The 15649-nt window shown below is 44.4% G+C and overlaps 1 protein-coding gene across 4 annotated transcripts; it reads left to right on the top strand.

Moving 5' to 3' along the window:
* Positions 1-37: 37 nt before the first annotated feature.
* Positions 38-14425, top strand: CYB5B (cytochrome b5 type B; the record flags this gene model as incomplete). 4 transcript variants are annotated; one of them, XR_014158904.1, is made up of 6 exons in its annotated part: positions 38-199; positions 5873-6001; positions 6541-6567; positions 13166-13197; positions 13761-13904; positions 14114-14425. XR_014158904.1 is itself a non-coding variant. In XM_081871837.1 (5 exons), the coding sequence occupies 5 exons, from the start codon at positions 38-40 to the stop codon at positions 14118-14120; spliced, it is 357 nt and encodes a 118-aa protein (XP_081727963.1). In that variant the 3' UTR covers positions 14121-14425. The 4 variants fall into 4 exon arrangements, 3 of the variants coding, with proteins under 3 accessions (XP_081727963.1, XP_081727961.1, XP_081727962.1); XM_081871837.1 differs by lacking the exon at positions 13761-13904; XM_081871835.1 differs by having other exon boundaries at positions 13761-14425.
* Positions 14426-15649: the final 1224 nt, after the last annotated feature.

Here is a 15649-nt window from a genome sequence, read left to right as displayed (position 1 = left end):
CCCAAGAATCCCCTTCGGTCGAGGCGAGCGAGTCTGAATGGGGTCGATGAAGGAGCACGGTAGCGGCGGGGACGCGCCGGAGACGCGCGAAAGGAGGCCTGTCTTCACCCTGGATGAAGTGGCGAAGCGAAACACCGACAAGGAGACCTGGCTGGTCATCAGCGGGCGCGTCTATGACGTGACCCGCTTCCTCAGCGAGGTGGCTATGCTAATTTATGCAAATGACGCCCCCCACCCTCAGGAGGGAGCTGTTTTCCGCGATACGGGAGCGGGGGTTTGTGGGTGGACCCATTCCCGCCCAGGGACTTCCTGGGAGCAAGGAGGGAGATGCGGGGCCTTGCTAAGATCATGAAGGCCCCAACCAGGCCTGGAGGGGCCGAAAGGGGAGACCCCAGCTGGCTTCTGCCGGACGGGGTGAGGGAAAAGGCTAACCTGCAGGCTAAACATGGCGGGGTGGTGGTGGTTGGGATGGCTAGGCCCTCGAGGGAGCCTCTTCCAGCCTCCTGGACTTTCAACTGCAAGCGGCCTGTAGATTGGGAAAGGCAGAACACAACGTCATAATGTCCAGGCTAACTTCTTCCAGCTCCTGACAGACACAGGGCGTTGCTTTGCCATAGCATCCCCTGCCTTCCTTCTAAGGCTGTGGGCAGGTTCACCCCGTCCCCACAACTTCAGTGGGCTGAGTTTCCTCAGTTATCCTTTGAAAATGTTAAAAATGTATACATAAAAAGTAGCAATACACAGAGTCAGCCAGGGTCAATTGGAGGACCCACATGGGAATGGGGATAAAACAAATGCTTTGCATGTAGGAGACATGCAGATTCAGTCCGCAGCATCTCCAGTTTAAAAGTGTGGTACACTCTTTAAAGGGATGCGGGTGGCGCTGTGGGTTAAACCACCGAGCCTAGGACTTGCCGAGCAGAAGGTTGGCGGTTTGAATCCCCGTGATGGGGTGAGCTCCTGTTGCTCGGTCCCTGCTCCTGCCCACCTAGCAGTTTGAAAGCACGTCAAAGTGCAAGTAGATAAATAGATACCACTCCAGCGGAAAGGTAAACGGCGTTCCTGTGCGCTGCTCTGGTTCGCCAGAAGTGGCTTAGTCATGCTGGCCACATGACCCGGAAGCTGTACAATGGCTCCCTCGGCCAATAAAGCGAGATGAGCGCCACAACCCCAGAGCCGGTCACGACTGGACCTAATGGTCAAGGGTTCCTTTACCTTTACATTCTTGCCTGAGATGTTGGATGGCCAGTGTGAGGGGGAAAGGGCTAGGAAAAGCCTTGGAGACCCACTGCATGTCACTTTAAAATAAAGGGAAGGGCAGGAAATTATCTGAGGCCCTATAAGTATTTTCAGGCTCCCAACTCCCATCAACCCTAATGACCTAATTGTCCCAGTGGCCTGGGATAATAGGAACTCATTGATTTACTTCTTTATTGCATTTATATCTCACTTTTTTCTCCATGGAGCTCAAGGTGGCTTACATGGTTCTCCTCATTTAATCCCCACAACACCCCTGTGAGGTAGGCTAGGCTGAGTGAATGGCCCAATGTCACCCAGGGAGCTTCATAGCCAAGTGAAAATTTGAACCCTGGTTTCCCATGACCTAGTTCAATACACCGACAACTATTTCACACTGGCTGTCCAAAAATATCTAGAAGGCTGCAAGTTTCCCCTCCCCTTGAAGCAGACAGTACTAGGCTAGTGGACCCAGGGGGTTGACCACTTGGCGGCTTTGTAGGCACACACAACTGCTTATTGACTTCTCTAAATGAGAACAGGATAGGAGCAAATGCTTGTTAACGGTTTGCAAAATTCAGCTAACCCTCTGTGTGAACATATCGTATGTTGCAGCCTCTATTAAGATTTAGGATCTCACAGGGTTGATGTGAACATTTATATGAAAAGGATTTTCAACTATTTGGAATACTAAAATGTTATAGAAATAATTATTAACTGCTAGCAGCCTTGTACCTGGAATTGCTCAGGAATTCTAAGAAATCAAAACATCAGTGCAGTTTTGAAAGGTCCAGTTCAGTGTGCCATCTTGATTTCTAATGGCTTCCCATTGTACCCAAACAAAGATAAAAGACGCATTCTTGATCTCAGGAACCATTTTGCAAAATTTGGTTACAGTGTCTTAAGAGGTGTCCAAATGCATAGCAATCAGACAAACCATTTTCCAAAATACCTAATAAATGCCAGTATTTTAAAAAGCAAGGTACGTTTTGCAGGAAGTGGCCACTGTATTGGAAATATCCATATTTCAGTGTCTGGTACCTAACATATAATATTGTCTTGTCTGATTAATTCCTCAACTGCTTATGAGCTAATTCCCAATTCTGGCTACTCAGTGACTTTGAAGTTACTGTTTACTTCCCAGAAGTACTGATTAAGAGGGTTGGGGGTGAAATTGTGTGTGCACACAGACACACATGATCACTTTCCTCTTTCCCCTTCCCAGCAGTCCACAGTGTCTTAAGACAAGACAAGACAAGAAAAAGTCTTAAGCTTCTGGTAAATGCACATCCACACCATAATCTGAATCAGATCTAGATTGCAATACCATCTGCATAAAGAGTAGTCTGGAGACTGTGGGTGGTCTAAATTACTGTTTATTTCACTTAAGTTTCTAGACCTCTTTTTATTGCCTATCCAGAGCAGTTAACAATCACTACATAAAAGCAACATAAAACTATATTAAAGTAATTAGTGCTTCATTTTTTAAAAATTGATAGCTAATCACAGAGATAAAAGAAAATTTCATGAAAACATTGTAAATTTGCAAAAGAGCCTCATAGGTTTGTCCTAATATAAAATGCCTTTAGGCCAATTACTAGCTACTTACATGCTTTGACCTCTTTGATAATGTAGTCTAATGGATTGAGGCCACCACTGAGAAGACCCCGCTGTGTGTTTACACTTGTGTGCCTGTGTGTGAGTTTAACCAAGGCCTCTTTTACTGTTTTGAAAGGATGGATGAGCTCACAAGGAAAGAAGTGCTTTCTGTGGATCTTCTGTTGAAGCTGTAGATAGTACCTTTCAGACTCCTAGTTAGTTCAGTAGTTCCTAAACATCTTCCCCCATGGACTGCTTGAAAAATTGCTGTAGTCTTGGAGGACCACTTATTGATCTTTCTGCCTATTTTAGCAATTGTACTGCAATGTTCTTCAACCTGAAACTCTTTGTGCTTTCTTGCTGCATGATACATGAGTGAGATTGTGGTTCAGCCTGAAGTGCTACCACAGGCTTGTTGCGTAAAGCAGAGGAGGCCTCTTTGCAAAGAGATAATTGTGTTCTGCTCCTGGGGCTCCAGCAGCTTGTCGGTCAATGGGCCAGATGCTGATTTAGTCCTTGAAGCCTGCCAATTGCAGCAGGGATTACATAAATCCAATTCTGTTTAGTAATGTTGCAGCAAAGATTACATATTAAAGAATGAGACATTAGACTTTCATGTGATAGAAGCACATTGGAATGAGGGAGACCTGGAGCTCCAGCAAGCTAGGAATTGAATTCCTGGGTAGCTCAGAAGCTGCCTGGGAACACCAGATGGGTACCCATAATGTATTTCAAGGGAGGATGCACAGGAATGCTTGCTTTTGTGCCCCTTCTCTTGTGTGCCAAATTCTGGGCCCTCACTATGTCTCCTGCTCTAAATGCAAGTTGCTACGAGACTTTGGAAGATTTAAAATCAAACGTCTGAATAGCATTAGCTCCGGCAAAGAGCTTTGGGTTCCTATTCTTGCCTACGCTGGGGGCATCTTTGCTGGGTACTTTCCAACTTGGTTTGGCATTCTGTTCTCTACTGTCTGCTTGATCACTTGGAGAAAAATTTTCTGGATGTAAATGGCCTTTTGGCTGTGGATGAATTCAACTTCTCAAACTGACTGTATATCAGATCATCTATCTTACTGATCCAACTTTTCTAAGTGACATGGAATGCCAAAACTGTTCTTTAAGGAGAAACTTAAAACCAGAAGATACCAAGAACTTAAGGCAGCATGACACACACTAGCCTAATTCAAAAGCTACCTTTGTATTTGTCTTCTCTCTCCTTCTCTCTGGTAGTATGGAAACCAGATTCAATGCCTGAGAGATTAGTTAGGGCTGAATACTATCCATTCTCAAATAAGCTTTGCTTAACTTCTTTCCATGCCCATCCTTAACTTTGCAGTTCATAAAGACAAAGGAAAGAAGTCAATTGCTGGTGGCTTAAATCAAGCCCTTTTCGCTTGTTGTCCATTTCTAAGGCCTTCAGTGTCCACACCTCTTGTGTCATTCTGGGGAGAAATGTGAGCTGCCAAAGGGGGAAGCTGATGACGTCAATCAGAGATTATTCACATCACCTCTGCCCCCTGCCTCGCTCTTGGAGGCTTCTTCTTTTTCTTTTTTTTTACCCTGGGAGCAAAATCCACCCCAGGGATCCTTCCAGCACATTGAAGGTGTGCCTGGGCATGTTTTGACTGCACTGTACTCTCTGACCTGAGATGCTGTATGTGGCTCCTGTTCTGCCAAAAGTCAGTGGCATCTACAACCCAAGGGAGAGGTAGCAGGAGTCCAAACTATTGGAAGTAAAATGCAGATAAGTGTAGGAAGCTTCTCCTTTTAGCACATCGGGCAATTGACCACCTAGCCTCACACTATTTATTCCAACTGCAAGTATCTGTCCACTATTATTGCTATTATTTAGATTTCTTACCTGCCCTTCACCATAAGGTCCCAGGATGGGCTGCAGCAATGTAAAACATAGTTAAAAACAACTTTGAATCAGAAGTATAGGGTGGGCCCTAAAACATTTATCTTCCTTCTAAGGGTGCCCAGGGAGACAAACATACACACAAGCGATAAAAGACCAAATATCAATTTGAGTACAAATGCAGACAGACAGACAGATAGATAATCAGATGTTGAAGGCCTGTATAAAGAGGTACATTTTCAACAATGACAAAAGCTGTATAATGAAGACAGACACATCTATGTGAGGAGGGAATTCAATAGCTATGGGGCTATCCTAGAGAATGCTCTCTTCCGGCCTGCCACTTTGTTTTAACCAAAGATGCCAGCAGGGATTAAACCTGGGACTTTTTGTATGTAAAACATGTGCTCATTCCTTGCATCTGTGGAACCAGAAAGCACCGTAGTAATCATAGCGATTCTAGCTTTGCTCATCCTGGCAACCCTCCATCCCACTCTTTAACTCAATCTTCACCAACCTGGTGGTTCCCACAGTTGTTCTGGACCAGAGCAGATGGGTGTCCTTAGGTGGAAAAATGGCTGTTAATATCAGAGGTACTGTTTAAAAAAATCAGATGGGTCTTAAGTGGTGCTGAAAAACATTGCATTTGTTTTCTTTTATTATTTTATCTTACATTTATATCAAAGAATACTCAAGGCTGCACATGATTAAAATACAAATACAGTACTGTAAATCTCCAGGCACCTGATGTGTGTTTAAGGGACCAACATTAATGCATTTCCTGACCATGGATAGAAGGAGTAAAATCCGCGGACCTCTTGCTTGCCACTACTAGGCTTCCAGGTTCTTGGATGGCCAGGGCCTTAATTTTTCAAGCATGTTTAAGGAAACTGGATGGAATTCTTGAGGCTTCCCATAGTGGAGATGGGACATTAAGGCTGCAATCCAACTACACTTATCTGAGAGCAGGTCCCATTGAATTCATAAGGACTTACTTCTGAGTAGATAAGTATAGGATTCAACCGAGTGCAATCCTTTGCATGTCTACTTGGATATTATTCCCACTGAGTTCAGTGGGACATGCCTTGGGTTGTCAGTTGTGTATATGCTGAGGAAGAGAAGCTGGTGTGTTTTTCTTGCTGCTTTTCGTTTTCATAGTTCCCATGTTGTTCTTTGCAGCATCCAGGTGGAGAGGAGGTTCTGCTTGAACAAGCTGGTAAAGATGCCACTGAGAACTTTGAAGACGTTGGCCACTCTATTGATGCCCGAGAGATGCTTGACCAGTACCTTATAGGAGAGGTTCATCCGGTGAGGTCCTAGTATGGGGGAGAAATTGGGAATGTTTGTAGCTTTTATTTAATAAGAATATCCACCTTTGGGTACAGGCTGTGGAGCTCCAGAGAGAAGGTGAGGCACAAACTATTCTTTGCCTCTTTTGTCAAAGAGCTTGTTGTGGGCTTGGGTGGAGGAGCTGATTAATGTAGCAGCATGTGCTCTCAAATGACTTGAACTCAGCCTTTGCTCGCCTCCTGCCCTCCAGTTTTGGACTACAACTCCCATAAGCCCCAGCCAGCACAACTGTGTTGGAGTAGAAAGTATGACCATGCAAGCTGGGGCTGGTGGGAGTTGTCATCCAAAACAACTAGAGAGTACCAGGTTGGCAAGGCAGCTCTAATGTCCTGGTTTTAGTAAATAAGAACTTTGCTCCCAGTTCATTTCTGGGAGTGAGAAGTGAAGGATGCCAGGTACCTCACGTGGCTTGGGCTCTTTCTTGCAGGCCAGAAATATTTTCTTCCAGGAGCTTAACATCCTTTCTCTTCTTTCTCTTCCTTTTCTTCTCTCAACAGTGTGATCGTAATCCTAATGCCTCCAAGGTAAGTCACTATCCTGGTGATCTCCCCTACCTCCCTTTATTCTAGCATGGAAAAGGTTTTGGGGCACTTGAAAAGGTGCAGTGAGAATGGGCATGTTGTGTTAGTAGAATGCACCTACTCCTCGGTGAGCAGAGCTCACCTCACTTTGACTTCAGCAGTGGTAAAACAGCTGAACATAGGGTGCTGCAATGAGAGCTGCCCTGCTGCACTAGGAGTGTTTGGTTGGTTTCTGCCCTTAATTGGTCAGATTGGGGATGGGGGTGCTGTCTGTGGGCCTTTTCCTCTAGAGAGCCCAAGGCCACTGGTGTTCTGGCTGCAGGTCTTGTGTTCTGCCTCTCACGTCCTCTCTTTCTACCTTGGGGCTTCAGTTCAATGAAAAATGAACTCTCCTTCTGCAGTGGTTCTGTGCCATGCTGCCTTCAAACTTGACTATAAAATTGTCTGTAGCACAGTACAGGCAGATCAATGCCTATCTGTGTTCAGAGGTGATATTCCTCAAAGTACAAGTTGCCAGGGAAGTTGAATAAGAATGGATTGTTGGTCTTACTAGGGTTGTTGTTAGGTCTTTAAAGGATGTGGAATGAAAATGTGCATATGCTAATTTATATGTGTAGGTGTCTCTGGGCAGTGTGTGTGTGTGTGTGTGTGTTAAGTTTTTTAAATGACTGAAGGAAGCAGAAGATTTGAGGCCTGGTGCTTAGTCCCTCTGGGCTACCAACTCCTTTGCCCTCCCTTGGGAACTTCTTGATGGGACATATGGTTGGTCACTGTAGGAAAGAGTCTGCTGGGCCCCCTTCAGCCTGATCCAGCAGTAGCTGCAGGGCTCTTCTTACTTCCCTCACAAGATATTAAGTTCTGGGTTAAAGGTCCTGGGTTTCAGGACTGTTTACCTTTACTGGAGGAGAGAGGATTTCCTTGTTCTGCACACAACAGCTTTCAATTGTAGCTGGTTGAGTGGGTGGGGCTGAAAGCACTCTAGGTATGGAACACATCAGAATACCTGAGCAGCCCCTTCCCAGCAAGTCTACCCGGGAGCTGACCTGGCAAACTCTGTGCTGCAGTTGTTGGGAGAATTCTGAGCCTGTCATTGAAGAGCAGTTCCCACGATTGGAGAGGAGCAGTGGGAGCCATCCGCTGGCTATGTAAACACAGCCATTGTGGGTTGCCCAAGTCCCACTGTGTGGTGCCCAGCAGTTCAATCATTTACGACGAAAGGATTATAACATTTCTCCTACCTAACTCGAAGCCCATTCTGTGTATTATCCTCTCTCTCTCTCTCTCTCTCGCTCTCGTCATGCTCCCTGACTTGTGTCAACAAAGGCTTGGGGTGAGCATGAGGTCCCAGCCAACAACTTGTTGAATTTGTCCTGAGAACTTAAGCATTTGATTCTGTGTTACACTTTGCCCAGAGATGTGCCCCTCTGCCACCAGGGAGCAACCTCAGGTTATTCACAGAAGACCTAAGTAGCTTCTCTGCTGCCTTGCTTCTTGGTCCAGAGTTGGAAATGACTTTATATGGGAAACACCCACTCCCTGTCCTTCATCTGTTGTGTTAGTGTCTCGGGAAGCCGTAAAGTCAATACCTTTCTGTGATTTATGATACCTGGGCGAGAAAAAGAGTCTTCACAATGTTTTTCCTACAAACATAAAAACACATTGCAGTAGTTTCATTTATAGAACCACCCAGATTTAAAGTTTCAGAGTGACTGGTGCACAAGGAAATATGTGGTGTGTGTGTGTGTTAGCTAGATGAGCGTGGCTAGTTTGGTTACTGCAGTTTGATGCAAGCCAACATGACAGTTACTGGGTTTTCTACGTATAGGTCCCCATTTTGAAGGGGGGAAAAACAGGAAAAAAATAAATTTCTACAGGCATGCAAACATGTTTGTACTTTTTTTCATAAGAAGAATGCCAGGCAAACTTTTGTGGCAGGAACATTGCAAAGAAAGAAAAAGTGAGTCCCACTTAAATCTTGTCTAGGTGTCACTCCTTTCTGACAAGTGAGGGTGTGTTTTTTTCCTGAGGAGAGACATGGAGTACTGTGGGTGGCCTCAGCCCTATCCCTGGAGCAAAGCCCTGGTTGGCCCATCTGAAGAAATGTGCCCAGGCATACCCTATTATTTGGAAATGACTTCTGTCTGCTCTGCATTGTCTAATGGCTTACTTGAATCAATTACTAAAAGAAGGGTTTAGACACTGAGGAAGAAGCTGATGACGTTTCTGGTCCTCTGCCTTTACACTGATTCCCCCACCTACACTTTACTTGCCCTGAAAGGGAGTCCTGTTTTCCCCTTTCAGGATCCTGATGGCATGGTTTGCATCATAATTTTCTGGACTGTTTACATAGGAGACCATGGTCCTTTTGTAGCAGAGCCAACAAATGAGTGCTAGCCCTTTGCATATATGTCATATTTAAATGGCCCCTGTGTTTTCTGTCTCCTTTGCCTCTGCAGAACTTGAGGTACCCCCTCCCCCCTTTGCTCCTCAAGCCTTTGAGCCTGTTTTGTGTCTTTTCTTCCTCTGCCAGGCCTAACCAAAGGCGTTGCTTTTGTTTGCTCACCGCTTCTTCTTCTTCCCTAGCTGCTTCTTCAGTGTTGGTTTTCTGCATACTCAGCAAAAGCAACTTGTGTGGGTCTCAAAAGCTAATGATATCTTCTGTAGGGGAAAACTCAATGTGTTTAGTAGTGTTTACTCCTGCTTTTTCCTTTTTTAAAAATAAATAAAATCATCATGGCTAAAGAAGGAAAATGGTCCCTTCACCTGGGGGCCTATGCAGGCATTGCCTCTTCCAGTGGTAAGGAGACATGGAGGAAGGGCCTTCATAGCCATAGAGAGTGGGAGTTTGATCCAGGCATAGATAGTGGCATTTGCAGGAGCTGGGACAGAACACCGGGAGCTCACCCCCTTGAGCAGGTTCGAACCACTGACCTTTTGATCGGCAAGCTAAAGAGGCTCAGTGGTTTAGACCACAGCGCCACCCACTCGAAAGTATGCTATGCTCAAAAGCATACCAGTGTGAATAGATAAATAGGTACTGCTACGGTGGGCAGGTAAACAGCATTTCCATGCATTCTGGCACTTGTCACGGTGTCCCGTTGTGCCAGAAGCCGTTTAGTCATGCTGGCCACGTGACCCGGAAAGCTATCTGTGGAAAACGGTGGCTCTCTCAGTGTGAAGCAAGATGAGCACCACCCCGCATAGTTGCCTTTGACTAGACTTAATCATTCAGGGGTCCTTTACCTCCCCCCCCCCCCCGCAATAGTGGCATGGCAGGAGGTGGCTTGGTGTGAGGAGAAGGGAACAAAAAGAGATAGACGGCCCACAAGAAATCAGCTCATACAAAATGGGCAGACTAGGAATATGGTGAAGTGGAGAGAGCTGATTGGGGTAGGGGGGGGGCTTTTACAATCGCAACAGGGATCCATTGGAGAGGGCCTTCAATACTGAGGGCTATAGTGCTTTCTTCACAGAAAGGCTTTGATTGGATTGACTTGATATAGACTTGGATCTCTTCTTAAGACTTCTCTGTTTGTGCTGTCTCTCTCTCTGCTGATGTCATTGTCTGTCATGAGTAGCCACAAAAAAATGTGGCTATTTCTAAATTGCCCTTACTGGAATAGCACCCTTCCCGCTCATGGATTGGGTTTCTTTGGTGGTGCGGCAAGTTTCTGTTTGCGAAAGGCTTTTCTTGGTTTCCAAAGCAGACCTCTCTGACTTACAGGGGCACCTCAGACGGTCTGCTGCATTGTCCTTCCAGCTTCATGTCTCAGCCTGTGGAATTCAGCTCAGTGTCGTTGGTCCTTAAGTCTCTTAGCATCTCTTCTCAACTTTCCACAAGGTTCTTAGCTTTTCACCACAAATGCAACTGTCTTCTTGCCACTACCTCTGAAATATAGCATTGCTTAATCTGTAGGTTGAATGCAGATTAGTGGATTTCTCTTGGGTATCTCTTTTTGCACTTTATGTTGGGCTATTTTATAGGGGGGAAATGATGAGAAGACTCTTTGTCATATAGCCCCCCTGAAAGTAGCTATCCATAATTTCTGTACTGAACAATCGCTTTGATCAACAGAAGTAGGGCAACTCCTAGAGGCAGGTAAAAATTCCTTGTTCTGGCAGTAGTACTTCCATCTTTGATATCTGCTCTGATATTCTGTATTTCAGCCTTCCCCATCCTGGTGTCCTCTAGATATTTTGGACTACAACCCACATCATTCCTAGCTAGCACAGTTGGTTGCTGTATGCTGTAATACTGAGTGGGGGGGGGATTCTCCCAGTCTTCTTGTAGCCTTCCCTTTTTCAGTAACCTTTGCATGTAGAAACAAACAGCAGTCATATAGCCTACCACATAGTACAATACTGCAAGCAAATTGCTTCTGTGCTTGGTGTCTTAGACTCACAACATTTTTCATGGTCAGTATATTTATTTGCACTGCCACAGGCCACCGTAATTTTAACAAGTTAAAAACAAGGTTCTGTTTCTGTAGAAACTTATTAAGTTCAGACAGAATTGGGCAATGTTTATTGAAGATAGGTATAACAAGGCACATTCTTGACATGATCCAAAATATTTATTAGAGATGACATAATATATACCATTATTTTTAATGTAATACTTGCAATTTCTTTATTTTTTCTTAACTTTTCTTTGTAAATACATGTGGTTTTCTAAAGGTGAATACAAATTATAAATAAATTAAGAACAAGTATTTGATAGTCACTTCTTGCCATACAATCCCTCTTGGCTTATGCCTGCATCCTCCAAGGGGAATTGGATAAGATTCTCCTCTCCCCTGGGCTTTTTTGCCCCATCCCAGTTTCTTATCTTTGCTACAAGAAGCAAAGGGATCTGCCAAACACGAGGTACAAGAGAGAATGCCAGCCACTCTTTGTGGTCAAGCTGCTTGCATTGGGTGCACAGAAAGGCTACCTGAACTTGGTAAAGCAAAGAAGTTACATTATTTCAGCAAGCCCCCTTTAGCATTGCTGCTCAGAGCTCAAGCGACAGATTGGAGACACATGGGATGGGTGCCAAAGGAAGGCTTAGGGCTGGCGCTGGCGCTGGGAGTGTTAAATGGAATCTCATTAAGGAGTTATGTGCATGTTTAACAATTGGCTTCTCTTCACGCTTGGCTAGGAGATTTGGCCAGTGAACAGCACTGCTTTAGACAGCCCTTTTCACAATGATGCTGCTGTCACTTGGCATTTGCAGCTTTGCAATAAGGGAACTATTCACATCTTAAAGGCAAAGGCACCTTTTTGTAACTTCCCTCCATTACATGGAGAGGCAATTGCTCAGGCTGGCTTTTCATGATGTCGCATTTTGAATTGAGGCCAAGTGTTGTGCTTGTAATGAAGAGTCCATGTGTGGCTGCTGGGTGTGAGGCTAAACCAGTATGTGGAATGTGTCTTAAGGACACCAAGCTGTGTACTTTACATAGAGTTGCTGTTAAGACATGTCTGGATGGTGAACAGTGGGGAACTCAAAATTCAGGCCAACAAGCAAGGGCAAAAAAGCAGCACAACACATGGCTTGTAATGGGAAGTCTCTGCTTGGTGACTGAGCCTTGTAGTCATGGAGAGGAACCTTATTGATCACAGCAGCAAATAAGAAAGCAAAGGAACACACAGCAACTGGCAAACAGTGATTGTCTAAGACAGGCATCCCCAACCTTCGGCCCTCCAGATGTTTTGGCCTACAACTCCCATGATCCCTAGCTAACAGGACCAGTGGTCAGGAATGATGGGAATTGTAGTCCAAAACATCTGGAGGGCCGAAGATTGGGGATGCCTGAAGAGCTTCCCTATGAAAAGTGCCCAAGTACTTATAGAACATGGAAGAGAGACTGAAGAGAAACTAAATGTGTGCCCAGACATAGTTGTTGGGAAGAATGGAACATGTTGAGAGAGTATAGTGGTACCTCGGGTAAAGAACTTAATTTGTTCTGGAGGTCTGTTCTTAACCTGAAACTGTTCTTAACCTGAAGCACCACTTTAGCTAATGGGGCCTCCCGCTGCCGCGCAATTTCTGTTCTCATCCTGAAGCAAAGTTCTTAACCCAAGGTAATATTTCTGGGTTAGCGGAGTCTGTAACCTGAAGCGTATGTAACCCAAGGTACCACTAAATGAATAGGTGAAGAACCAGGGCAGAGAATGAAGATCCAGAAAACAATCCTCCCATTCGTTCCTTCTTCCAGGGTCATCTCAATGCTATTACCCACCTTTGCTCAAATTGGACTGGTCATATGTCACAGTAAACAATAAACCATGGTATATTGTAAATGAGCAGAAAGCTGGTGCAGGTTGCTTAATCACTCCCACTTTACTCCAACCTGGCTAGCACAGAAACAAACAAACAAACCAGAAGGCTTGGCGTTACATGCAAACTGAGGCATGTGGTTTGTTTAGGAAGTGGGAGGGGGGACCCTAAGTCAAGCCTGGTGGTTTATTTGCCCAGCCAGGCCATGCTAAATATTCATAGCAAGCCATAACCCATAGGTTGCCATGACATGTGAACCAGACCATTTTGTAACCTATAATTTCAGCTTGCATGTTTTATAAAATGTACACGAAATGTGTGTTTGTTTTGTCTTCTCAGGTTCCAAACAAGTCTCCCTCGAAAGAATCAAGGTATGGTATTCTGCTCTGCCAATAGAGTAAACAAACAAGCTTTTTCTAAGTCAGCCTGGTTTCTAACTAGATCTATGGTACTTCAACATTTGTATGGATCAGCCTCCTGCACCAGCATCTTAATCATGCATCATTCTAGGCTTTGTTGTTACATACTATGATCTGTGGAATGACCATCTAAATTAGTCCTATAAATATTTTAATTTTACATATCTGTAAATGAGATAAATCTACCCACCTTTGACTGAGGCCAGTTCCTAATCTTGTGCCATCTTTGCTGCTCCTGTGTTGTATGAGATTCCTTACTCAGCCATGATAATGTATTTAACTGGTAGCCACATGCAGGCTGAAACTAGTGGAAAGTTCTGAAGCAACCATACTTATTGGGTAGGAATGAACTGCCTTAGGTTTTTATCTATACCTATAAATGAATGGATAGAATTGTTAAGACTTTGCTCACAGAACTATGACAGAAAAAGATTCTAGAAAATAATTCTCCTGTTTTAAGTGCATTTAACACAAATGTAACTTTATACCCCCCCCCCTCTTGCCTTTTTCCTCAGTTTCTGGACAGTCTGGCTGATCCCTGTTTTGGGAGCCATAGTCTTGGGATTGATGTATCGCTACTACGTGATGGATGGGAAATCCTCCTGATTTGACCTTGCTGAACCTTTAGGACTGGAAACCATGCCTTGCCACTAAAAATGGTGGGGTCTTACTAAATTCTGATGAACACCTAGATGTTGTCCTTCACTTGTATCAGTCAGTCCAGCAGCCCTGGTGTCTGCAAAGCCAAGTGGGAATTTGGTGGGGCCCACTGTTATCTTTCTTGTAACTGCAGAAACAGCAACTTCCTGCCATTCCATGGCATGGCATTTCTGTCACCATTGACCATGAGTCACTTTTCATCCAGCAGCTTCTGATTCGTCGTGATGGTGCCTCTGATCCATGCCAGCCTGTCCCATTAAGTACCAGCAGAATGAGATGGCATGCTGTCAACATTCCTCTTTAGCAGGAGACCAGCAAGAGAAATGGCTCCACCAGCACAGCGCAGACTGGGAACGGCGGCACACCTGCCTCTTCTCGGGTGTTTTCCTTCAGCTTCTTTCTGTACATGGTTTTTGAAACGGTTAAATGGGTACATTTTTGTTTCAGTCTTCTGATTTACATAGTCCTAACTGTCTGCCTTTTTAATCTGCCTGATCTGTAATAAAGGACTCTCCAATTACTCTGGTCAGCGGCCTTGTTTTCCTGACTGATTCTGCTACCTCTGGCAAAGCTGGAACTGGCCATCACTCGCCTGCCCTTCTGCTTCTGCTTTTAATGCCCTATTTGAGCATAGAACTCCAAGAAGCTGGTGTGGTACAAAGCTAGTGGCTCTTTCACCAACTTTGTACCAGAAAAGCTTGCTATGTTCTAAGTGCAAGCAAGTTGGTATTAACACTGAGGGAGAGAAGGAAGCTGAAGGAAATTGTGCCTCTAGGGTTGAAACAAGAGATGAGGATACCTTTAAGGTTTGTGCTTTTTCATTTGCTCTGAAGCCTGAAACAATGCAAGCAAGCAGCACAAGACAGGCATTGTGCTGGGATAATTCCCTTCCTTCTCACATACTCCCCCTAATTTTGCCTTAAGTTTGAATCTAGTGTGTTAAGGGGAAGGACAGCCATGAAGCTAAAGTTATCCACTAATATAATTTTAATGTTGCCTTTCTTCATGGGAGGTCAAGAACTATAGCTTCTTAAAGGAAATTTCGACATCATAAGTAACATCTAGTGTAAAACTAGTGGCTTGTCTTGAGATGGCAGTTTTCTATTGGATAACTTTGGGGGTTTAGAGTAGTTCATTTATGGCTCTGAACCCCTCAGGCCTAAGCACTGAATAAACCCAGTTCTTAGTATAATCTTCAGTTACATATCTTGACAGTTTGAAACTAACCCTCCAGGGTTTTTCTCTTGTCTGTTACTAGGCTGTCCACAGTCCTCACCAGTTTGACTGTTTGCTGAGATCAAGGCTGTTTTTGCTAAGGTCAGGTGACTTACACTGTTTTGGAAAGAGTCTCGTAAACAGATATGCATAATCATGTTTCTTTAAAATTAGTTTTCTAGCAATGTTTGGTCAACAGTTTTTTGCCTACATATATATCTGAGAGAACATAAAAGCCTTAAAAACATCAATGCAAAAAGAAGAAAAAATGCAGCCAGCAGTTAAATTGGTTCTATGGGTGATTCTCTGAAGACTGGCTGACAGACTTGGGTCTGTTCTTGTGTCTGTTGAATTTAGATGATAAGGGAGCTAGATATATGCATGTATCTCAGTTCTCCCTCGCTGTAAATCCAAGGTTCAGATCTTGTTGTCTTGGAAACTAATCTGTCTGGAATAGCAGTTATGATGGTAAACACTCAAGAAGCTGTCTGGTTCGGAGGAGAGGGTTGGAGTGCAGACATTCTACATG

Source organism: Podarcis erhardii (genome assembly GCF_964252035.2).
Source record: "Podarcis erhardii genome assembly, chromosome: 7".
Classification (NCBI taxonomy): Eukaryota; Metazoa; Chordata; class Lepidosauria; order Squamata; family Lacertidae; genus Podarcis; species Podarcis erhardii.
Note: the sequence above shows the minus strand (reverse complement) of the source record. Positions and strands in the feature narration are given on the sequence as shown.